Source organism: Triturus cristatus, chromosome 10, assembly GCF_964204655.1.
Source record: "Triturus cristatus chromosome 10, aTriCri1.1, whole genome shotgun sequence".
In the NCBI taxonomy this organism is placed as follows: Eukaryota; Metazoa; Chordata; class Amphibia; order Caudata; family Salamandridae; genus Triturus; species Triturus cristatus.
Genome location: NC_140593.1, coordinates 984,196,159 through 984,222,703, shown reverse-complemented (window position 1 = coordinate 984,222,703; position 26,545 = coordinate 984,196,159). Strand labels below are relative to the sequence as shown.

The following is a 26,545-nucleotide window of genomic DNA, read 5'->3' as shown; positions in this document are numbered from 1 at the left end:
ATTATGAGTTACGTGGCAAATGTGGTAAATCCATAATTATGTGAAAATTGCCACAGCTGCAGAATCGCAAAATTCCAGAGGCCCTTCTGTTAATCAAGGTGTGGATTCTAGGTAGTGTCTGATTAGGCACCTTCTGCGAATGCACATACAGGGGTTGGAAGTAAACGGGAAGCAGTAGTTCCAAAGTTGGAATACCTTGTGCGTCTGTGCTCACCAACAAGCCAACATGTTTTAGGGTATTAACCAACTCCTCTCTAATCTATTCTAATACTGAAACAAATAGGTCAGAATTGATTGCCTGACAAGGACAGGAATACAACGTTTTCAAGGGTGGAAAAATGGGGAGGTAGGGATAGTGAATTTACAATCTTTCAGCAGATTTTCTCATCAACAAATATACATATGTGTGTTTGCTTAGCTTATTTAAAAATAGAATTCACAAAGGTTTGTTAGAAGTACATTTTCCAGGCCTTCTACTGTAAACTTGTGAATTTGTGCAAGTCGTAAATCTGCACCAATGCAAAGACATGTATCTTGCATGTGAACTTTTTTGATATTCGTTTTTATTTAAAGAAACCCTCGAGCATGTTATGTTCTTCTGCTTGGCCTATATGAGCAGTAGGAGGTTCTGGATAATCCTGCTATGCCGTAATTTGAGTTTACACTGATTCTCCATTATGCATCTTTTTCATTTCCTGGCATGGCTTTACCACGCATGTATTGTAATGGGTTGACCCTTTCAACGCATTGAATTTGATTCTGATTCTTATATATATGTATAAAATATGTTTTATTTTTGAGGGGTACCCCTCCAAACCCTCGCTTTCTCCTAACCTTCCTTTACCTCTTCCCTCCCCCGAACCCTAAAAGTCACTACAACCCATTACCTCTGCCCACCCCTACACTAAAATATTCTAATCTCTTCCCTTCCCAGAACTCTAAAAATCCCTACAACCCTTTATCTCTACCCACCCCTTAACCCTAAAAATAACGTTACCTCTACCAAACCCTAAAATTATCTTTAGCTCCTTTTACCTCTCCTCACCTCCAAACTCTAAAATCACTCTTATCTCCCTTTACAGTACCCACCCCTAAACCCCAGAATTTCCCTTACCACCCTTTAACTCTACCACCACAAACCCTAAAATTATCTTACACCTCTTTACCTCTATTCACTCCTAAATACACCCTTACCGGCCTCCATCTCTACCGCACAATAAACCAAAAATCACCCCTACTCTTACCTGCAACTTAACCCTTTTTTTTTTGCTAACATTAGAAGTTGTTGTTTAAAGAAATACGTATACTTACCTGCGTGGCAAAGTACCATGTAGTAAACAATGCCTGGTAAAGGTTTGACACCTATATTATATAAGTATACGCCACATTTGCGAATTGTGAGCATTCTTCCTTCTATTCACTTTATACGGTTATGTCCCACATTCTTTACCTCCCCAAAAGTTTATTTTTTGTAAGAAAGGGCCTGTGATTATTTAAAACATTTGAAATATTCATTCTTTTTTTTTCAAGATTATTTTGGGTCTCTTGCCTGGGGCAGTGAGAGCTTTGGTGGTGTTTTGAAAACTGATCCACTCGGGGAGGAATACCTGGACGCCTGTACAAAAGTTATCCTCATAAGAGTAGAATGCCACAGTCGCTTTGCCTTCGGAATAAACTAACACATCAGACTTGGCTTGTAGAAGAACTTCAAGTCTACATAAGGTGGGTGGGGGTACTGGAAAAGAGAATAAGAGAACATCTAGAACATGGGGCAGTAGCTTATTATGCAGATTAACATTCACTTCCATAGATACTAGGGTTTCCAGTGCAAACGTATGGTTGTAGGAGTTTTTGATTACACCTAAAGTCGCCATCTCTGAGGACATCTATGTAAAACTGTCTCTGGGATTTCCATCATACATTATCAGACATGTGTACACACAACCATGAAGGAATAATGACCAGCTTTTTGCTAGACAGTTCATGTTGTTCTAACTCTGTTGACATACACTTAGGATGGTGGCACTCTTGGCAGAGACGAAGGGTTTTTTCAAAACTCTGTTTTAAACGCATTCAGCACAAGTAAAAAAAAAAAAAAAACAGGCCCGAAAAAGGTGACAAAAGTAAGTAGTGTGATATGTGAATGAATTTTAACAGATAGCCTACTTAGGTGTACACCTCAATGTTGACTCTCATTTACCTATGTGTTGTAGCTGTAGACAGTGGATGAGATAGCCTCCTCAGAATGTTAATTTGAAATTGTAAGATGTTTGCATTTCTGTAAATTAATACAGCATAGGCAATGGTGTCAGAAGTGGGGGAACCTCCAGCCAAAACAAACCAAGGCAATGGCATTGAGTCTGGCTTATAATGGATCATGCCTCCTCAATCACTAATGAAATTAGACTCTCAATAAGTTATCCCACATGCCCTCTGTCACTCATCCTTGCACTCGTACATCATCCATCGACCCTTTAACTTATTTTCACCCGCTAACTCATCCACAGTAAGACAGATACAAAAAGAAGCATGTAGATGATACGCTAAAAGAATAGAAGTAGAAAAAATAAAACCTGATGTGAGAAAGTAATCTGTTTTGCCCTGATCATCCCCTATGTTTGAATGATACTGGTGGTAACTGACTGACTGTGCCATGGGCTCTGTTAACCAGGGCCAGTGCTCTGCTTAAAAAGATATATGGTAATTAGATGTAATTATAATTCGCACTGACAACCTACCTGTAGGTCCCTAGTATATGGTAGGGCATGTAGGTTTAGAGACCCAGCAGTGTTGAAGCACTTAAGTGTGCACCGCTGTGTTGCCTGCTGCCATTTTGAAGTCAGGCCTGCTTTGCAAGCTGCTTTCAATTGAAATTAAATCGAAAGTGGAATTTGCCTGTAAACTTACTCCTAAAGTATTAAACTACCTTATTTCAGCATATCTCTACCCCAAGGTCTACACTAGGTGCGCCAAGGGTACAGTGCCCTGGTAAAAATAAGTAGTGACATTTTAAAATATGTTTTATGTGCCCTGGTGAGGCAAAGACTACCAATTTCATTTTCCCTCCATTGTAGTCTTTTAGCTCCGTAGGTTAACATGAGAATACTGTAATACAGTGTAACTAGCGACTGGAGTGAGCTAAAATAATATTTCAAGGACTTAAACGATTTGTAATGATAAATCCAACAACTTGCCACTGTTGAATTTCCCATAACTAATACAGAAAATAAGTTATGGAACTTTCTTTTCTGTGAGCCAAAATTGTGCCATCTAGCAGCCTCTCCCGATTGACCAGCCCTTAGCAGACTTAGCCAAACTGCTTTCATGAGGTGATAAGTGGCCTGCAAAGAGACAGAGTTTGTCTGATGGAGGGAGCTTTGCAGCTGCAGAGAACAGACCAGGAAGGGGGCTGGGTGCACAAACTGGGCTTCAAAGAGAACAGGATGGTAAGGAATGCCAGCCTACCCTACCCCCTCTACCTGTACCCCCAGCCAGATGGGAGCCCCAGGAATGGAATTTGCAAGTGGTCTGGAAGGGGAGTGTTAAGGAAAATGAGCCACACTAGTAGGGTGGCGTTGCCAGGTATTACTCCCAAGGAGAGGAATTCTCCGGCTTGAATGTTAAAGTACAGTGCTTTGTGGGACAAGAGTGTGCCACACTTGGGAGGAAGCTGTCATGCTTTTGGGTGGCACCCTGCACCCCATAAGTCAGGGGTGCCTAGAACATTCGATACATATGTGAGAGCTCCATGGCAACTCAGATCTGCTGCCTGAAACTACAAGGGGGAGAAGGACGGCCCTTCTGGAACCCTAGCATGCACCAAGAGGACTGCACTCCAAATGGCTGCATCTACTGCTCACTTAAGAAACTACAGCACTAAGGACTTTGCCTTGCTTCCAAAAAGAGAAGGAGATGACTTCTTGAAAGCAACAGGTTAAAAGAGTTCCACCTTCATCATCATCTCCTGCAAGAAGAACCCATATGACCACCATCAGCTGGACTTAAAAGGATTTGGCCAGGTATATTGTGAGAACTGCAGTCCCAACTTCCAAGGAGCAACTCTGAGACTCTGGAACCTTAGATTTTGTTTGTGGACACTTTGAACCTCCAAAAGGAACTTCAGGAACCACCTCCTGAAGTTGGGCGAATTTTTGAGAACTTTTGGGAAAAAGCTCCACAAGTGGACTGACCCGACGTCGAGAGTCAAGCCAACTACGTCTAACCGCGACCTGGCCTGAATTTCAGGTTTGTCCCTCTAAAAGGTCTGGAGCTCAAAACTTCCAGGACCTGACCGCTGGCTCCCGCTGAACCAAACCAACAAAGCCGCTGCAAATCCAGCCTACTGGAGAGGCCAGATCGACGTAGAGAGAAAATCCTCCAGAAAAGTTTCTAAGAGCGAAGGTAAAATTTTGACTGAGGCCTCCCTCTTAGTGTATCCGACCAGGGCTCCATCGCAGTCGGCCTCAAACTTTGACTTTGCCCCGGTCAAGCACGACCAAATGCCCCAATCTGGCGCTATATATGCTATAAAAGAAAAAAAGGGAATGCTAAAAGAGTGACAGTCAGCTCAGACACTGAAAGTCACTTATTTTCAGGTGACTGTGCATATGTCATCAGGCCACCTACCAGACCCTCCCATGAGGGTCTAGCAAGGATTATCACTGTGCAGATCTTTTACCGTGAGGGTTTATCAAAAGAAGTAACCAACAACAAAGCTTTGCTTGCTACAGTAATCTGTGAGATTCCATGTAATACACTGTAATATCAATTCACTCTTAAAGGGCCGTTGGCTGTAACATATAATTTTCATGATATATAAATTGTTCTACAGCCTTTGTTGTAATTTCTCATAATAAACAAATCCAACCTATGGCATCTGACATAAACTTTCCTAATAAAACATTCAGGCCTATAGCATTTACAATTGGTTAGTTACTATAAAACATTCAGGCCTGCCTTAATGAGCACAAGGAACCCTAAATAAAACCCCTCCTAAAACGACAGGGCATAGATTCTCAAAGAACAGATCGAATCCCAGGTTTTGTAAAAGTGGGTCATTTACACAAATGTCTGGCCTCCTAAGGTAATGTCTGAGATTCTATGTAACAACATATCTGCCTACATCTGTAACTCAATGCAATGACTGTCCAACCTTGAAGACTATTAAATGTAACATATGACTTTCAAAATAAATAAGCCAGACTTACTGTCTTTCTCATAACTACCTTTGTTGTAACTTTTCATAAAAAACAGAACAGGACTGTTGCCTTGATGAACGACTTGTCACCATAACCAACTCAGTCCTGCTGTGTGGTGGCTAAGCTTGCCTGCAACACAAAAAGTGTTATACACACACTCTTTGCCAGTGGACACATGTAACTTTGCCCCAATGAAAGTCTGTATGCAAGGTAATCAACACTTGGGTGGAGCTAAATCTCTTCCCTCTGTGGTGTTTTTTTTTTTTTTTTTTTTTTTTTTTAAACCGTTTATTACAAAGTTCAAAGAATATACAAAGATGGGCCTACAACCTTCAGGCCGGCCGCTAGCAAACAAGAGGAGCATATGATACACACAGTAGAACGCATGCTGCGGCAAAGGGAAACGTACAGGAGTTAGCAGCGTTGATGGCCACACCATCCGGACCCCACATAACGGTTTCTTTTTAACATAAATAACAACAACAAAAAATCAAACCACAAGGCAACCCACAATCGAAAACAGCAGCATGTGCTCCCCTAGAAGGGGGACCCTACCGATCCATAGGAGTATCAAGGGGGGGAGAAGGTCAGGACAGGGACTGGGTGGACTCCGTGCCCAGTCTGTGGTGTTTCTTAAAGCTCTTTTTCTGTTGCTCACTTAAGATTTGGTGAGAGCTGGGATGTTAATCCAGTCCTAAAAAGGGATGTACCGTTGGAAAGGCAATCCCTCAGATTGGTCTTTTCCTTTTTAGGAAATTCTCAGGTACAATAAACAGTGCATTAGAGATGTTGGCTTTTAAAGGAAGGGCAGCTGTCTTTGTGATCTGCAAGCAAATCCGTCCAAATTCTAAACCTGAGGAAAGAGTTGAACAGCTCTAGCAAATGGGGGATTCATTCCCCTCCTCTATTGTTGAGTATGAATAGAAGATGTCGTCATTTATGATTTTGTACCTTTTCTGTTAGGAAACAGCAAAACATTTTTTTTTTACCAAGAATAGAAAAGTCAATTTCCTGATGAATATCTGATAATATTTTATCAATTAAGATAACTGGAAACTGCCTCTTAAATGCTACTAAACAGTTAAAAGATTGTGAAATAACCTAAATCCCAATTGTAACAATGTTATTATTTGACTTTGACAAATTTCTGCAGGAGAAGTGTTAGTAAGTGGAAAATAATGGATATCACCTCAGTGGCAATTATCCCACTGCTGCTGGGGAGTGTGGGTGTCTTTGGCCTCTACAAACTGCTTCAGAGGCTGCGGACCAGAGCGTATATACAAGACGCAGTGGTGGTGATAACTGGAGCGACTTCGGGTCTAGGAAAAGGTATGTTAATTTTCAATCTGAATACTTGTCTGCTTAAGCATCATGAAACTTGTGTATTATGATGTATTTTATTTTAGGTATTTCTTAAAGCCCAGACCAAGCTCTAAGGAAACGTAAATTACTTTACGGGGAACACTTGTATTGCAGCAGAAGTATCTCATATTTATGCTGGCATAATAGGACAGTACAGTTTTGGCAGAGCTGTCAAGTGTGTGTTCAGGAGGGCCTAGTACATGTCATTGTTTCATGATAACCAGTAAGACACTTTGTTTGTAAATTCTTCTTATGTAGATACCCAGAAACTCTCGCATGGATCCACAAATCCTGGAGCTGCTTTGGACTCTGCAAGTGTACAGGGTGCAGTTGGTCCTGTCTACAGAAACCAGGTTGTGATGGGAAGAGGATGATAATATGTAACTGGACACCAAGTGTGAAGTGCCCTTCAAGACAGTGTGTATCACATATGTGGTGAAATCATAGGCCACCAACGCTCATTCTAGTGACCAATGATTTGGGAGCCCCAACATCAAGAGACACCTCCCCAGATCTTGGATGCACAAGGGAATCAGTTATATTTTTTTCTGAGAAAGTTGTCTGAGAAAAACACATTTTGAGTAATCTTGTCCAAAAAATATATGCTTGCATTTGTGGCTTGAATGTGTAAACATTTATTATTTTATAGCGAGTTTGTGGCAAAGGATGCAATGCAAGGAAAATGATGGCAATGTGTTTTTAATGATATCCAAACAATATTTTTAGGAAAACCTTGGGCCTTGAAATGTGCAAATAGCTGGCAGTGAAAAATGTTATTAAATCTGAACATGGGGTCATCTCTCTCTCCACATTTTGTGAGTTCTCCTTAACTTTAATTAGAAATGGTCTGTGCTTGTATCCACGCTCCTTTGACAGCCTGAGGTTTCAATGTTGGTGTTGTCAGAACATGAGGTTAGTTCTTTTTATTTCAGAGACTTATTGATTCGGTTGAACGTTAAGATGTGACATTGAATTTTTAGTATTGCTGGGTGAAAGAAAAGAATAACACCAATCCAGTACTATCGGGTTTCTTTATGGTGTTTCATATCATTAATTTGTGTTTTGGTATGAATTGCATCTTGGGTAAAATTAGCATCTTGTAACTGTGTAGTGTTTCATAAGTTTTTGAAAGCAGAAGAAATCATAGCCAGCCTAGCCCTTCAGCCAGGTTCCATTTACGAGAGGATGGTTCCGCACTCTGTGCAGGGTTATGTTGAGAAAAGAATGTGCAAACTATCACCTTGGATTCCCTCCACCATGGTCCTTTTGAGGACCAATTTGCAACACATTGCCACCTAGAGAGAAGGCAGTCCTGGTCCTTTACTATAGACTTCTGCCTCTGGTGGACAAAAGCAGGACATCTTCCACTCTGGCTTGTACTACTCCCAAATGAGGAGGCTGCTATCCATGTCTGTGGACCATGATATGATCCACTAATCAAGTACTTTGTTTTGGCACTCTAGGGACAACTGTTGTGCTTCACGGGAGGAGAAACCTTTCCCTTGATGCAGATCACCATGAGTCAGCTCCCCACACATCTGTCGCCATTTGTGGTCATCCTGAAGGCCCATTGTGCTAAGTGTTCACTTTTATCAGTTCCCCTGTAGTGGCTAAAACATAGGACATCACTTTCAAAGATTCCTAAGTGTCAGACTCTTGTTGTTGTGGTAGCTCTCTGCCAAGATTCAGGTGAGACAGTAGATCCACAAGTGCGGGAAAACGGGTCGAGAAGAGGTCGAGGGAGGCAGAGACATGATCAATAGTCCACAAACAATTAACATAGTAGGTCGCACACTGCTCGTCATACCAGCAAATAGCCCCATAGAACTCTGGATAATGTAGTGGCAAAGGTGAGTACGCCTATGCCACGAGTATGTCACTATAATGCCATCCCTGGACACGTGTTTCGAGGTAATTGCCTCTCGTCAGCAGGGAGCAGGTAGGTATGTGGGGTGCCAAGTAGACTGCCAAAATATTAAAGGTGAAATACCTCTAACGGCGCGCAGGTGCGGAACCAAGGCTCGTCAGCCCAAATCGCTCGAGAGAGCTTAAATAATTAACATAGTAGGTCGCACACTGCTCGTCATACCAGCAAATAGCCCCATAGAACTCTGGATAATGTAGTGGCAACGGTGAGTACGCCTATGCCACGAGTATGTCACTATAATGCCATCCCTGGACACGTGTTTCGAGGTAATTGCCTCTCGTCAGCAGGGAGCAGGTAGGTATGTGGGGTGCCAAGTAGACTGCCAAAATATTAAAGGTGAAATACCTCTAACGGCACGCAGGTGCGGAACCAAGGCTCGTCAGCCCAAATCGCTCGAGAGAGCCTAAATAATTAACATAGTAGGTCGCACACTGCTCGTCATACCAGCAAATAGCCCCATAGAACTCTGGATAATGTAGTGGCAACGGTGAGTACGCCTATGCCACGAGTATGTCACTATAATGCCATCCCTGGACACGTGTTTCGAGGTAATTGCCTCTCGTCAGCAGGGAGCAGGTAGGTATGTGGGGTGGATCCAGAGTTCTATGGGGCTATTTGCTGGTATGACGAGCAGTGTGCGACCTACTATATTAATAGTCCACAAACTGTTAGCGACCCTCATGTACACCCTTCCTGGGATTGAATTATTTCCATGTCAAGAGGGATAGAGTCCTATTTAGTCCTTGTGGGAACTCAGTCCTCTTCTGGCAGCGTTTTATGTGGCTGCATTGGCTTTCGAATCTTGTTTAGTTAGCACTCGGTTTACATTCCTTTACTGTTTGTTGTTGTCCTCTTTACGGTGCCCTTTGTTCCCCTTAATTCCCTATCTGGAATTGTTGGTTGTGCTGTCTCTTGCTGCATTTCTTATATAGTCCTCCCTGTGTTTGTTCAACCACATCCAGATGCCTGGACCGGATTCCAGGTCAGCTCTAGGCTCGTCGTAGCACCATCCTCTGTTGAAGCCGGTATGGTTTGTTTCAGCTGTTATTTGCTCTTGTCCTCCATCTAATATATTGGACTTACTGTGTGCCCATTCCCGGTTTCTGTGTCTGGTACAAATGTTCCATCTTGTCTGTCATAGACCAAATAATTGAACTCTTATCTTTGGAAAAATGAGAGCCGGTGCTTGCCCAAGCATCAGTTGGAATTATGTGTGTGGATGACAAGTTACCTTACATTGAGGTAGATTCCACGCTGACCAAAAGGTCATAAAATGGTTACCTCAGCAGTACAAGGTGTAGTATTATGTTAATTTTGAAAATGTATTTGCACACTGAGCTATATGGTATTCCTCGAGAGGGTGACAACCCTTTTAACGGGGCCCACACTTGTAAAAAGAAGTATACTACTGTTATAGGCCCTCTTGTTTTAACAGATTGTTCCCTGGATGACAAACTCCTTCCATCTGCAGACAGACAAACCTTTTCTTGGAGATAATCCCTATCAAAATAAGGGGGAGTCACAAGTTTAGCCTGTTTGCTAGCAGTTTTGTCCATAGTGGAATATAGAATTTATTTTACAGAAAGCCAATGTTGGGAAACACATGCTGTGACTTCAATATCGTGCTCATTAGATTTATGTTTTTTGCTGTAAAAAACTACTAGCAAAAAAAGGCCTGGAGAACATGGACATCTGCAATACTTGGTTCAGGAACATGGGCCCTACAGGTCACCTTTAGTTTGTCATTTTGATTATATCTCCATCAACAGGACCATTGCTTGCCTTGGGCCAAAATTTGGTTTTCAACATTGCTGGTCTTAGTGATAAATGCTGTGAATTTAAAACCTCCCTCTTCCCCTCCCCACCGTCGGTTTTCAGCTTTTCATTTCATCTAAGCTTCTGGGTAGTTGTGTAGTTGTAAGATGGGAGATAACAATCACTGTTATTTAAGTTTGCTATGTTCTGCATAGATATTTTCAATATTATAATCTCAATAACCTATCATATTGTTTTGTAACATATTAAAAAGTCCTAGCAGTTTCAGAGAAATATTTCATGCCAATCTCCTATTTGAGTTCTAGTTCCCGTAATACCGGAATCCACTTAATGAGTAAAATCCATGTGCTGTAATTGATGACCTTACATGGCAACTTTTATTACCTCTGTGTTGAGGTCATAACACTAATGGTCTCATGAGAAAAAATAAAAAATGACAAATACAAGGCTTAATTTAATCTCCGACATTGGTATTTACTCTGGGCTACATCCAGGTCCATTGTTTTTCCTCGTTGTGCCATTACCGACAGGCACCAGACATATGCCATCGGGTTTGGTCCTGCCTCAGTAGAAGTAATCTGGTCTAAAATGTGAGGTCATGTCCCCATGGAAGGGAAACTAAAGTGGTTTTAGCCTTGTCGACATCATCAGTGGCATGCACTGTGAGTTCTACAGCACTGTGATTACAGGACCCACGACTGGGAAAAATAAAAGATTGATAGGTGGAATACTTGACTTAATTTTATTCACTGCTACATACTTTGCTACATTACAGTTCATCTTTAATTTGCCAATTGGGTCATTTTCTTCCCTTGTTGGGCCACACCAACGCAGTGTCAGCTTGAGTTCTTTGGCACAGCACGCTATGCTGATTTGCATGAGGTTGGTCTTTGTTTGTTCTGGACAGTGTTTTGTATTTTTATTGCAATAATCATACCCCACATTCTTGATATTAATAGATTGATAGATTGGAAATTGTTTTACAAATTCTCTCTCCAGGAGAGGGGATTTTAAAAAGACAGAGAGGTGCGCGTTGCAGACACCAAACCAATCCAGTCCAGTCCTGGAAACACATATGCCTTTTAGTTAAATCTGTGAATTTCCACAATGTATTTGTTTATTTAGGCACAGTGTTGCTCAGGCTTCAATTTAAAACAGTCACTTACACTTTTAATTGAATAATGTAAGCCAAAGGGTGCAAGTGGACCAAACGACATTGTGTCACTTGGAAACAAAATAAGGAAATGTGCCATACCAAAATTTCGATCTGATCTTCAATTCCAGCAGTAGCAACAAGCATTGACGCAGATCAGCGTAACCCCTTCTCTCAAAATAGCCAGTGTAGGAGGATAAGAAGAGCACAGCTGTTTTGCAGACAGGTTGATTTCAGGGGTGGCTGCTCTCCTGAGTATCAGTTAAATAATTGCAAAGCCTTCGAGTGTTGCTGCTTTTCCTGTACTGAGAAGAGCGAGTCTGACTCTTGAGAGCAAAAAGTGACATGTCAGCTGATCAGCACACATAAAGTAAGATATGTACTAAAGCCGGATCCACTCTCTTATGGAGGCATTCATAATTTCTGAGGAACACAACAGGAAGACTGCTGACAACTGAGTTGTAATAGGATTGTGAGGTCTTGGCATCTTGCTACATATGCTATATGTAATTTATCAGTCAGACTCCAGCCTTTCTTTTTTGGGTTTGTTATCCTTCTACCAATGCTCTCTGTTCAACTATTCTTCCTGTTTAACTGTCCGCACTTTATTTTTCACCAAGCTCCTATTGACCATCATTCTGTTTCCTCATTGGCCTACTCTAGTTTCCCCTACCATTCACCATAAACAGTCCAAGCAAAACATTTCTGGTGAAGTCCTCCGATTTGGACCCATTAACTCCAGCTAAAATGTATGATGAAATATAGTGCAACATGTTGTGTAATGCTTTATTTTCCATCACAAATTCTCCATCACAGGATAGTATTCGTAAACCGTGAATATCTCAACATATGTGGGTATCCCGGGGGATCTTTATCAACAGAGATAAAAACTAAAATTATTTTTAAAAGCCTTTCTAAATGCAACATTATATTTTCTTTTTCAGTTAAAGCATAAACGCATAATTAAAACATTGGACATTAAAATGGATTTGAAAGTGTGTGGAACAGCGTTGTTGCGCAAACCCTTTAAAGATAGAGATGATTACAGGAATCAGTTTCCATTGTGACACTGCAACTCATGGAGAAAATTCTGCATTTCTCTGAGTGGCAGCCTGGGAGCTCCACAGCTCCAAACCACAGCTCAGTGACACCTTGCCTCTCCTATTATGTTTCACTCGCCAGGCCCAGTACAAAAACATGCGTACATGAGTAGGTGTGACTTACTCTTGACTTACCCTTCAGTTGCACATACTAAGGCAGGAAGCATTAAGAATAAGGCCCTGTGTTATTAGGATTCCTAAACACAGGACTCCACCCTTCAGCTTATTTTTGCACAAAACTTTTATTTCAGTGTTTTATTCTGTCACTTAACACAGTGGGCCTGATTCACAGAGGTATTTGCGCCTCTGAGTTTTACTTAGATCCGCAAACAGCATTTACATGTGCAAATTCTCATCTGTAATTTACAAAATGTGGATTGTCCTCTTTTTATTTTCACACACTTGATTCTGTCATTATGGCAGGATTTTTGTAGTAGAAATCTACCTTCTACATTATGCACCTTGCCATCCATCTTCTCTAGTACCTTATTACCCCAATGTCTTGCACAAGATCCATCATATCTATGTATATCTTTTCCAACGGCATATTGGGACACACCACGGGCCCCATGATGGTCTCAAAGTTATTTTGGCTTTTTCAGATGTGATGCACTGTCTAATCTTCTGAATGCCTTTAGCTAAACCTGGCCTCTAATTCCTTTCTTCTTTTTTAACAAGACCCTTGCACCCTTAGTAAAACACATATAGTGCCCAATGTCTCAAACTCTCTGGGAGTCTGTATATCCAGCTCTCATCAACAAAACATCCTATATATATTCTTCACCTCCCAAAACTCTTATAAATCCTTTCCAATTCCCTTCTTTCCTAGCCACCGTTCCTCAATATGTTTTTTTAGCTGCCCATCCTCATCAGCTCCTGACTGGCAAACATATCAAGGGGATTTTACGGCAGTCACAATTGCTGACTGCCCTCAACTCCACACAGTACATTTGCCAGTCATTCATTGGAACTTTTATAGCAGATAAGGCAGGGCATGTAGTCCGAAAAATCCACAACGTTGTTCTTCCCCCCTGTTACATACTGTACAGCATAAATATAATCTTGCAGTCGCTTTGACATCCAAGCCACACTTCGAGAAGAGCTTTACGAATCACTGGTGCTGAGAAGCTTTGTTAATGGCTTCTTTTCTGAACATAACACTGTAGGTAAACCCTTCACCAAAGGTCCTAAGAGCTCAAGACTGCGTACACCTGCATCTCTCTCTCTCTCTCTCTCTCTCTCTCTCTCTCTCTCTCTCTCTCTCTCTCTAACAGAATGTTTCTCTTCTGTGGGAGTAAGAATGTTCTGAGGGTGAGAGTAGCTCCTAAGCCCCTCCCACAGGCATCCACAAATATAATACATTTATCCTTTTGTATCAAAACCTCTCAGTGGTGGGTCACTGCTTATTTCATCTTTTGCACTGCAAACATCGATTTGAGACTCCTGACCACTTACTTTGCTCTTTGGCCGTAGCCTGATGAAATACGTTTTCATGGCAAAATAATTTCCAAACTTTGAATACAATTCTGCAGGGCCCTTGTATCATTTAATCTTTGACGGCGCAAGATCTTTCTTTAATCTCCTCAACTAGCTCTCTCTTTACCCTGATTCCATGTTGTCCGATCTCATGTCCCACATAAGTCATAATGTTCAAGTCAGATTTATAGTTGTTTTATCCAGGTGGCAGTCACTTATTTTCTAAAACTCTCAACTCCTGCTTCAGCCTCACATCATACTCCTTCTTTGCCATCAAAAGGAGGTTATCCTTAAAGAAACTTCTCCTGCTTGGGCTTTAAACAGTTCAGCCGTCCCCTTTTAAAATACTGGACCAGGTAACGCTAGTCCAAGAGATACTCTGTTAATTTGGAAACATCCTAAGGAAGTAATGAAGGTTGGGAAATTCCTGTGTTTAGGATGGAGGGGCACCTGATCATAAGCGACTGCTTAGTCAATTGTGGGAAACTAGTGGATGTGCTTTGTTTTTGAGAACATCTCATCTATCTTCGGCAAGAGAAACTTGTCTGAAAGATTATTATTGTTGAAATCTCTTAAGTTGATGCACAGCCTCACCTTGCTGTTTGTTTGTCTGGCCAGCACTAGGAGATAAACCCATTCAGATGACTCTGCTCGCTCTATAGCAGCTTCCTGTAATTTGTATAACTCTTGTGTCAAATCCTCCCTAATTTTAACCAGAACACTCTTCACCTTATGAATGAATGGAACTGCCTTTACCTTTTAAATTATCCCCTATGAAAACGCCTCAGTTTTCCCATTTTTCCTTGGCAACTGCCTCCTCATTCCTATTCCAGTTTCCCTGCGCGTCCCTACAATTAAAACCTATTCCAGGCTTTCGGGATCCAATACTATATCTAATGCCCCCTGATTCATCCAACCAAGTACTGATGATCCTGTAACAGCCACACACTGTTTTCCTTCCTCTCTTCTTTTCTTAAATTCGAAAGTTAGTTGTCTTAGCCCTAGCATTGATCTCCCCTGAAGCACTCTAGTATGATGTCAGAGAGTAGTAAAACTTCACCAAGTTTTCCTACAACTCTCTTCTTCTGGACATAATTATTAACAATAATATAAGGAGAGCCTGAATACGCAAAGATTTAAATTTTGATTCCCTATCTTCATCGCGCACATATTTTGTTTCTTCACTATGCCATTTATCCCCGCAGTATCTTCTCACATACGCAAAACACATTCTGCTCACTTCTTTCTTATGATTCTGAACTACTTGTACTAGACAGTTGTGCTTTTGTTACACTTTCTTTTTCCTGCCGCATACTCTTACTAAATGACTAGTTACTCCACATCCTGAGGACTTCAAGTGCAGGACATTTTCTGCTGTAAGCCAAATTGTCTGTACGTCCTCATCTGTATCACCTACCATGTGCATCTCCGTCCTATCTTGTGCCGTTCCTGTCTCTAAACATCTCCATCATATTTATATTGTCCTCAATTGGATTTTTGTCCACGTCTTCCACTTTTGTTTTACTTCATCTTACTTACAAATTTCATTCCCTCCATTTTCTCTAGCACCGCTTTGGAACATCTACCCATTAACTAATTTTCACGTACAATGGTTATCATATCTTTAAGAGAAGTTTCAGCATTTACCCATTATCTATCCTGAATATTAGGATTATTCGTATGCATGATGATGTGATCCCTCATAAGCTCTTGTTAAAGGTTTCTAAATCAACAAGTTAAAGCTGATTTTTTAAAGCAGAAACAAATCTGTGTTCTCATTTGTCTCCTGCCTCGTTTGAAAACTCTTGTAGTAGTCTATTGCTAAGCATACTGTGTAAGTATAGGAATTCTTAAGATCCTCTAAATCCTTCCTGAGAACGTCTCCTTGACCTGCAGTTGTGTTTTTTTCTTGGTTTTTACCCTAGACCTATATTCCATCTGTTCCTGAACAGGGCAGCAAGATGTTTTTCTTTGTTCCATATCTTGATCTTGGAATGTACTGGTGTAATCAATGAAATATTCCCTCCATTTCTCCCCATACATGACTGTTTCAGTATGGGAAGGGAGGAATGTTTGAGGTGGTCCTAAATTTATTAACTGTGCTACGCACATGGCGAGTGTATGTATAAGAGAATATATTTAACTTGCAGAATGACTCAATGTACTATTCTTAGTCGTTTTTGTATCTCTCTGTTTGGTCAAAGGTTTTTTTTTTCCTACAAGTAAAGTTAGTATTAAAACACTGTATAGGTGACTTGCTTCCACAGTTCACTGGTATTGGCTATTTATTACACATTCACACTGGAAATTGTTTCCACAAATTGTAATTTGTTGGAAGTGTCAAGTTTGAGTACTTCATTTGTTGTAAGCGTTGTTTTCGAGCTCTTCCTATTACTCCAGTGCTCAACGGCAAGGCCTCCAAAACATCTCTCATGCAGTGTCACAGATGGATGACCTTGTTGGTGACACTATGCGCTAGGGTATGTGAAGTACACGTTGACCTAGCACTTTATCTCACGCTCAAGGTTCTACTCACAACGGTTCCTAACCTACAGGGAGTCTTTTGGAATAGAGACGCCGATTTAAACAAAGTGGAGGCAGAATGATGCAATTAAGTTACCAGAATGGCAAACAAAGTGTTTAGTTGTTGTGTGTCCTCATGTTCCCTTATAATAAATGCTGATGAACAGTGTTTTGGTGATGTCCTGAATTCCTGACTTTTTTGTAATTCCTCTTATATAGGTCCTTTATTCCTTGCTTGTCTAAGGCTGCATTTTGAATTATGGTCATCACCAAACTGTAGTAGTGCTTCTCAAAGTATACATGCAGCGTGTACTTTTGCTGTTCTTTATTAGCAAACATGGACTGGTGTGCAGATCTCCGGTGATATAAAATCTTGTGGTCAACGGAGCTGCAGTGGTATCATTTCAAATGGTCTGATGCAAAGAGTAAGTTCAATAACCCGCTATTGAATCAGAAAGCTGGTAAGGCCTCAGCCCCAACATGAGCCCGCTGTGCAAACCTACGCACAGTTGCTATCATTCCTTCTGGATGAGTTAAGGGACACAGTGAAATCACCCCAAAAAATGTTGTTATGAATAACATACTCAAAGACAGCACTAAGAATTGGCGACACGTAGTTAAAAATGTTTATTTTGAAATCCTCGGTCTAGTGCATAAAATGTGTATGGTAACCATTCAGAATGCAAAAATGAATGCAGATAAGCATGCAGTGGTCAGCGAAAACAAGATAAATACTTCTAACACTGTTACCGAGTTTCTGAGATCCTAACACCCTCAAGCTATTTCTAAGTACTATGCTAAAACTTGGATGAAGCATTAAATAGCTTTACAAGTTTCTTAGTATGGATCGCACAGCATAGCATTGAATAGCTGGATGCAGCTTTTCATTACCTGACCTCTGTAACCATAATATTTGCTCTAGGTGTAGGACACCTTCTGCACGGCTTCTGGAATCAACTCTCCGATAGAGAGTAAGAGGCTGGGCAATCTGGCCTGACCTCTTGTGACAGTTCTGGCACAAAGACCTCTTCTAATAAATGTTCAAATGCAGGGGTTTATATACCATTTGACCACTGATTTAATCTCCTGTTTACAAAGCAAAACTAGGTTTGGAGACAGAGGATCCTCACTAAGTCTAAACTAATATGGCACAAAATGTGTCAGGTCCACCAGCATGTTGACATTAATCCTCCATCTTAGTAAAAAATAAGCTTACACTGAATGGGTCCATCTTGTTATGGCTTCACCCATTAAAATAAACAAAATACTTGTCAGCCTGCAGGGTTGTCGGCCATGATGTTATCTGACCTTTTTGTGTGTGATCTAGGAACTTCAGACTTTCTAATAGAGATAAAGGAAAGGCTAACCACAGTCAAGGAATGAAAACAGACTGCCTAAATGAGATCTGCTACAGTGTCTATGATTCCAGAAACACCTCATCAACTGCCCACAGGCCTCACAGCATCTCAGAATGTGGAATTAGAATATAGAATTTAACATACAAGGAACATTAGTGCATGACAGGAATGCAGCAACTGTAAAATGATACTAGCACTACAGATTTCAAAGTATGCAAATCTGCTCACAAGTGTAGGTTATTGTCACTACAGGGCCGAGCTGCTGCAAAAGTAGGTGAACACTGAGTATTATGTGGGTATCCACAAACATGCTCATGCTGTTTCCGGTAGAAAATTTGCAGATGGCAAGAAAAATCCTCCTTGACGATGGAACTGGTGGTGTGTAGGGGAAGGGGTTTTTTCCTGGGGGAAATATATTTTCTTGTTGAAGGATCCAAAAAATTGTAAAGGTGAGAATGTAGTTCCATTTCATTTACACATTTGAAATTGAAGACTTGATACATTTTCTTATGTGGAAGTGCCGAGGTATGTTTGATTACTCCTATTCAAATGTAACAATTGAACTTTTCTAGAGGTTTTCTTGTAATTCTTTATAAATTCAAGGGCAGGCAAAAATGTATGGAAACCCACAGCTATTCATTATGGAATGTGCTGCCAGGAATCTTGTGAGTTTTGCTTACTATAATTGCGTTAATGTATGTTTAATAACTATTATCTGTTAGGAAATAGTCATTTCTTCCATAATTTTTTCCTCAGTGTACATTGACCAGAGTGAGTGTTGTGGCATGTTAAATCACGATTTCACTGCTGATTTTTCTCTTTGTAGCATTTTCCCTGTGCAGCAGGATTTTTCTCTTAAGTGCTGAGGCGGTAAGGTTAACATATGGATTACCATTGCTGACTCAGTGAGTCAAAACCTTTTGTAAAATGTCTGTTTATTCCGCCAGCTTTAAGAAGTCAGTGCAGCAAGGGGGCTATAGCTGGGCGGTGCCCGTGAGTATGACGTTCTTGGTCTCCGCCTTTGAGACATAATGGGGATCCCTCTTAGGTTTGTTATCCTTTTTTCCTCTACATAAGAATAGATCAAAGGCATCATGCCATCATGACCATTAAGGAGAGCACTCGTGAAGGGCCATGTAATTGGACAGGAAGCCTCTGACATTGAGAGACAATGCCGCTAAAAAAACACATCCTCTACGTAGAACAGTGTGAAAGATACTGTATCAAATAGAATGACATCTGAAACATTTGATACCCAGATGCCGAAGGGCCTTTATGGCAGGGAGCCATTTCTCTGGATGTCTCCACGTGCTCCGTTACCATTACAGTCTGCCTGGTCATGAAAATGTAGTACTTAGATGTTAAATTCTCCCCACTTTCTGTGGAACTAGAAAGAGTGCTTGCAAAACCCACACACTTCTGTCAGTTAAAGCCCCATGTCCAGTATGTGACAATAAATATCCCCCATACCCATCATGGCTCACCACTAAAGTTTCACCTGCACCTTTATTAGTCTTGGTCCTCCAAACATTTGAAACCTGTCCTGTGACACTTTAAGTTCAGCAGTTTTCTGTCTTCTCCCCCCTGACCCTAGCTCGGGAAGCACTTGCTAGCTCAGCCTCACCTACTGACACCCAATGATGGATTTCTGGGGGTTAGAAAAACGGTTTCTTCTTGTAGCATCTGTTTACCTTCCTCTTTGCAGTCCCGTTACTGTCCCCTGGTTGCTTTACATGTTGTAATAGTTTTTTAGGCTCTGGGCTACAGACTACTCTGGAAGCTTCAGTTTATATTGTAGTTCCACTAACTACAATTTTTCTTGTTGCCATAATCAGCCATATCACAAAGCATTATGTTAAACCTTCTGCAAGGTCGATGGCTACTGCCTCTGTAGTAAGTATTTGGCCAGCAACGACAAGTGGCCATGTCTGTAGATAGCTAAGCCATGTGGGGAAAAGTCTATAGCTAACCTGGCAACCAACTGATTTATTTTTTCTAAAAGGTAAAATAATTCTCATTGCCGTGTAAAATGATTCCTAACGTAGCTTGCTTTTAAAGAATTGCTTTTAAAAGGAGTTAGTGTCCCAATAAAGTAGCAGTATTCGGCTAGCTGCCCTGTGTTTTAATATAAATCACCAAGATTAGCTTCAAGCTACTGTTTAGTGTTAACAACGAGATGCCTATTGGCTTTTATCAACTTCTGCAACTGCATGCTCAAAATGTGGACATGATTGATGATGTTCAGTCTTTATAAGAGATGCCTGTGCTTTCTTTTGTGGTCATGTTACATCGGTTTTTTGGTTAAAAGATGTAGTGCCACATTTACCACCCCCCTGAAGCTTTGGTGTGTGGTTCAAGTGACACAGGTTTTACTTCATGAAACATCATCAGTGCCAGCTAGACTGAAATACCGATGAAGTGACACTGGTCAAGCTTACACATGAAAGCCGTGCACTACCTAGTGGAGGATAGCAAGTTTGTGTGACGATTTCTAACAGAAATTCTAAACTTTGAAAGAGAAATATAGTTGTGGAATCTGGTAGTCAGTGTAAAAAATGGTGTGACGTTCCTGAAAGTATACTCAAAAAAGGTAAATTTACCCGAGCCACTCGATGTCAAAGACCCAAAGAGTATAATTTATAGGATGCACTGACCCTCACCCACTAAGGTGGATGCTTCATCATCAGGTCGCGCTCCGCTTTGTGTGGAGTGTGCAATACCTACAAGGAGCTTTTTTGGAGATCTTTTTTGATGTTCAAGGAACCCCAAAGCTTGAGGTACACCAGAGTCTTTTTTGTGTATTTTTATTTTTAGACCGGATGATACTTTTGTTAAATATTCAAATCACCTGTAGTTAGCCATTGAGTGGTAATTTTAATCTTGTAATCTTTCATTTTATTCACTATCTACAGTAATATTAAAATGAGAAAAAAGGACTTTGCAAGAAGCAATCACCCAATAAGTGCAAAATTGTTCAGAGCCAACATGTTTCTTACCCTATTGCCCCAGGGGTCTCTGGCATTCCTCGTGACCTATTTCATATACCCTGAGCTAAACTTTTCAGCATATAAATAGTAGGGCCCACAAGCATACATGTTTTGTCAAATCCACACATTAATGGGTAAGGATCATACTGAACGTCATTTCTTTGGACCTGAAAGACATTATGGAAATATTAGATACTTTAATGTCCATCAAATGAATTATATTGGTAGGACTGCTATATATCACAATCACCAATTGTTTGTGTTAGCACCTGTGGACTCAGCACACTTGTAGAACTTGGCCCTTTCTGCAGGGTCATTCCCAAACGTATTGCCTTCAAACTCCAGTTTTCTAACCCCGTTTTTTGATGGCTTTTAGGACTCTGCGAACTTTGCCACTGCTAACTAGTGCTAACGTGCTTGTGCTCTCTACCTTATACATGGTGAAATTGTCTTACATCAATTGGCCCATTCAATTTAAGTCCCTAGTAAAGGGGTATTACATATACCTAGGGCATGTAAATTAAATGTTATTAGTGGGCCTGCAGCACTGATTGTGCCACCCACTTAAGTAGCCCTCTAAACATATCTCATGCCTACCATTGCAGCCTGTCTGTGTGGTTCTAAACTGCCATTTCAACCTGGCAAGATAATGCTTATGTCAGGTCTAAACCTTCATTTTTAGAACATACAAATCACCCATAGGGTAGGTCTTTACCAGCCCAAGGCAGGATGAACTGCATTAACTCTTAAATTCGTTTTTCACTACTGCAAGGCCTAACTCTCACGTAAGATAACATTGGGTTTGCTTATTAGATTTAATAAGTGATCATTTTCAATAGGTAGCAGGAATATTGAGTTCAGTGTCTAAAGCATTGTAATTTCAAACCCTCTTTAATTGTAAAGTTGGATTTTTAGTCACAGTTCTGAAAATGGCGCTTCTAGCGCGTTTTCTAGTCCCAACCATTTTGGACCTGCAGCCAGTTTACTGCGTCACATGACTATGTGTATCTGGCAGTTGGTCTTTGTGTGTTGCTTTGAGCCAGTGAAACAAAGGGTCCATTAGTGTTGGCAGGATGGGTCATCTCTGACTTGATGAGGGGGAGGAGCTGTCACCTACCACACTTGTACTTCACAAAGGCTCTACCAAAGCCCCCTCACAAAGGTTTTGCCACTATTCCATTGTTACCCCGGGCAATCTGGGGCCAGGGCAAAGAGGCAGGAAGTTCCAAGCACCTCTGGGGGTAGAAACCTCCAGAACCTTTTCCAACTTCAAAGTGGGCACCAGGTATAAATATTAGACCCATGGACCCAACTCTTCAGTTCACCTCTGTACTATGGAAGACTCAGAAGGACTGTTGTGGCATATTGCAAGAACGGCTGCTATTCTGTATCTTGAACCTGGGACCACCAGAGTGATTCTTCAAGGAGGGCCAGTTGGCTGGCCTCCTGAGAAGAGGCCCAGGGACAGAACATACTCCAACAACTTTGAAACCAGTACCTGGACTCTGTCAACAGTGAGTCCTGTCCCCCCAAGTGATGCCACCCTAGTCCTGGACCTTTGAAAGTGGGTCTGAAGGTCTTCTGCTAGTCCATCTGTGGTTCCAGCAGAACCGATACAGCATGATGCATCACCTCGCAAGACTCTAATCGGAACCACTGCATTACGCATCCCAAATATAGGACTTTGCAGCCCTTCAGAACCGCCGCTGCGTAATACATCTCCAAACAGGACATCGCATCACCACCACAGCTCCTTGGAACCGCTTCTGCGCAATACATCCCCAGGCAGGACATCGAATCGCCACCGCAGCTCCACAGAACCACGGCTGTGTGATGCATCTCCACACATGGACTTCGCATTGACTCCTCAGTCCCTTGGAACCGCCACTGTCCGATGCATCTCTACGCAAGAACCTTGCCTCATCCTTGACGCGGGACTTCGCATCACTACGCAACCAGGATTTGAGGTACTCGTGTTCATCTGCCCTAACTTTGTCCCTGTATCTGGCCCGCACTCCATCGCAGGCGGCCTGAACTTGTGACTTTGTCCTGGTCCGACGCGACCAGTTAACCACAGTTGGCGCTTTGTGCTTCTAGACTCTATATTTACTCAAAACTTTAAAGTTGCAAATCTCCAATTCTACTGGTTGGAATATGGTCACAATTACTCTATGACATTTAATTCTATTGTTCTAAATTGGTGTGGGGTTTTTCATGTATTGTGTTCTCACTTTTACTGTTTGAAGTGTTGCATAAATACTTAACACACAACCTCTAAGTTAAGCGTGGCTGCTTTGTGGCAAGCTCCCAGAGGGTTATGCACAGGCTAATTTGGGGTTTACTTGTGTTTCACCCTGACAGAGATTGTGGCTGCTGCTTGTGTAGGGGTTCACCCCCTCAACCAATAACCCGATTTTCAACATCATTCATGCTCGAGACAATGATAATTGCCAACCAACTTGTTCATTCAGAATAATTAGCCTTTTTTTGTTGCAGTTTTATATAGCGTAAACTCGACCCAAAAGTATTCACCCACTTTACATGAGCACCAATTGCATTACACAAGAACACATTCATTTTTTGTAGGCACATCAAGATTAAGTGATTTGCACAGAAACACAGGATGTTGAGCCGACACCGAGGCTTGAACCCCGTTCCAAAGATGGCAGCTCTGGCTGTTAAGCCACATCCTCTCTGTTTATCATGAGTGCCTCTTCAGATAGAGACTCTATACATATACACTCTATAAGTTGACAAAAACATTAAACACATGGAGGCTCGGCTTCCCCCTATCCAAAATATTTCAGGGCTGTGGTGTCCTCCTTATCACACCTTGTTGGATATATATGGCAATATTCAGTTCAGTTGATTTAAGCAAAATCATGAGTATCTGCTCATTGGTAAAGTACCGCGGGGTACCCTCTTTGGAGGATGCACCGACTATGCACCTAAACTTCCAAGTGCTCTTATCCCCGCTAATGGAGCTACCATAGAACTTTTGAGCATTAAATACAGTGAAGCTTTTTGCATCTTGCGTGGTGCCACCCAACTTGCATTGACGCCACATAGTAACGTGATTACATCAACACATGGCGCAGCAGCAAGAGACGTATTGCATCAGTGCCTGCAGTAAGCCATTCACTTTGTGAGTAGTGGGAATATGAAATTTTAAAAAAAACATCCTATCTCTGGGTGCCTATAATTTATTGATGACAGATATAACCCAGCAAACATGTGTGATTTCTTTTTTTAAAAGTGTCGCCAAAGGCTACAAGGCTTGACTGTCGCCTATGATTATAAAACTTGACCATTTAACTATAACCTTAGCAATAAGCCTGTTATAGTGTTGTGTGTAACGGGATAGTTGTCACCATTAGCAGTTGCAAAGAAACAAAAATAATATTTGGTTGTTTTTTCTCCTATTTATGGGCAGTTGTTTATGTTTGTGAAAATGCACGGCATCACAAAAATGCATAATAATGTCATATGAAAAGTGCAAGTCATCATTATCAGTTTCTGCAAAGAAATAAATAAAAATGTATATGATCATTTATTTCTTTGAAAACCATGCACTGTCAAGAGAGCTTAGCAAGTATTTGTAATGCTTTCTAACAGTCATTCCAAAATCTTAAAAAAGAATCTTCAATTCCATGCACAGCTGATTACCAAAGTTTTCACGTGAAGTTGGGTATGCCAGTTTGCATTCATCAGCTATACTCCGATATATGTTGTCTCCAACAGCCTTTCTTTCAAAATGCAGGCCCTAGATGTATCCATAACACGACTACCTTATTAAACAAGACCAGTGTGTGCATAGGTGAACTGGTAAAAGATAGCGTATGAGACAGTACTTTTATGTATAGTTTTAAGGCATGCAAGTGCAATGTACAGGTGTGTGTTTCAGCACAATTATAGTGTGTAATCCCTTGTTGTCCCCCGAGTATTTTCTGCATTTGGAGCCAAAGACTATGGAAGTATGACATTTTACTTGCGGGTGTTCTACGTAGAAATTTGATTTATACATATACATCCTTTGTGATGTGTGCCTTCCAAAATTGTCATTTGAGCTATATGTAGAAATAGTCAGCAGATGTATACAGTGAAAATGTGTGTGCCTCACCCCAAAATGCTTGAGCCTAATTTAATTTAGTTCTTTGGAAAATGAAAAACCTCTCCAAAGGGCTTAAGAAACTATACTAGCTGACTGCTGAAGCTAGAGTCTGCTTACAAAATAAATAGATTGTGAGAATCACAAGACTGTTGCTCCTAAATACCATGCCCTGCTTAGGCAAAATCACAACAGACCTTCTTGAAAACTTATCTTTAGCTCACAACACCTCTTATACCTGCCCAAATGTAGACTTAACAACTGCAGTAGAAAGGTTTTCCTGCCCTGAACCAAACATACCGAATTCCTTTTCCATCTGCTTTAGTGAGTAAATTATTCTAGATATATATTCAGAAAACCTTTCTCATTAGAAACCTACAGCAGACTTCCCAGTTCTGAAAACCACATTAATCTATATGTTGGGGAAAGGTGGTTATCTTTGTATATGATGAAAGCCTTAAGGAATTGACTAATCATTCATTCATTTCTTTATTCGATCAGTTTAAAAAGATCATAAAGGCACAGAGTAAATACAAAGTAACAATTTCATGTCCATAAAATACTTCATGTCCCTTGTATAAGAATAAAAAAAAAATAAGAGGATAATAATATAATATAGGCACCCGTTTAACCTCGGCCTTATGTGAGCCACTCTCTGAGATGCAGTAGGGATAACTTTCCCAAGGCCCTTAAATACAAGGCGTCCCCCTCTTCCTTTTTCTCATACAGGCACAAAGAAAAGAATCTCGTGAAAAACATGTTAAAAAGTCGGGTAATGATTTTAAAAAGAAGAGCGCAACTCGACACTGCCTAATATTCTTCTGCTTTAAAAGGGGCTTAAGAAACTGATACCTCTCTTGCTTGTAGAGCCTACAAAATAAAACCAGATGCCGTTCAGTTTGTCTTGAGAGGTAGTCACATGGACATAAGCTGAGCTCCGCATGGTTATACTTTTTCTCAGGGTATCCTAGCATTAAAGGAATCGCGTTCATGCGGAACCTCAACAGTATAAATCTGTGCTGAGGAATGGTGACATCTGCTAGATAGTAAAACCCTCTCTCTGACAGTGGCGGGTTCCGGTGGTAGGTGACGACTGCAGCTTTTCCTTTGTAGTGGTCCTTCTTCTTATAGTCCACCTGTGCAATAAAGATACGGGAGACCTTTTTCTTTGAGACCCTTCTGCACGTTAAGGATTCCTTAAATAGACCATGGAGGCCAAGCTCCTTAAAGACTGATTCTACATAGCCGAGCCACAGTGAATTTCTACTTTTCTCCATGCTTAAACAATCCCTTAGTATAAGTTGTGTGAGTGGCACTGTTTCCCTGCACCAAATTGAGTGCCAAAAAAGTATTGGGGCCAATTGGATTGCATCTTGTATATACGGGAGGTCCAGTTCCTGATGTAAGGTATGGTTTGAAGAAGAGGAGGGAAGGCCCACCAAAGACTTGAAATCAATATTTTCAGTAGTTTGGAAGATATTTGATGTTACCCGACCCCATAATCACGCCGCATAAGTTGCTGCCGCCTTAACCTTGGCTTGATAAATGTTTTTTAGGGGAATCAGTGGTCTTACACC

General features: G+C 41.1%; 1 protein-coding gene across 6 annotated transcripts in view; it reads left to right on the top strand.

Annotated features, from left to right (window-relative positions):
* DHRS7B (dehydrogenase/reductase 7B) overlaps positions 1-26,545 on the top strand; it is a 114,430-nt gene that overhangs the window by 25,039 nt on the left and 62,846 nt on the right. For all 6 annotated transcript variants that reach the window (XM_085628905.1, XM_085628907.1, XM_085628910.1 and 3 more), the window contains one exon: positions 6,352-6,527. In XM_085628905.1, the coding sequence (XP_085485031.1) occupies positions 6,352-6,527 (176 nt within the window). The remainder of the gene's footprint in view (positions 1-6,351; positions 6,528-26,545) is intronic.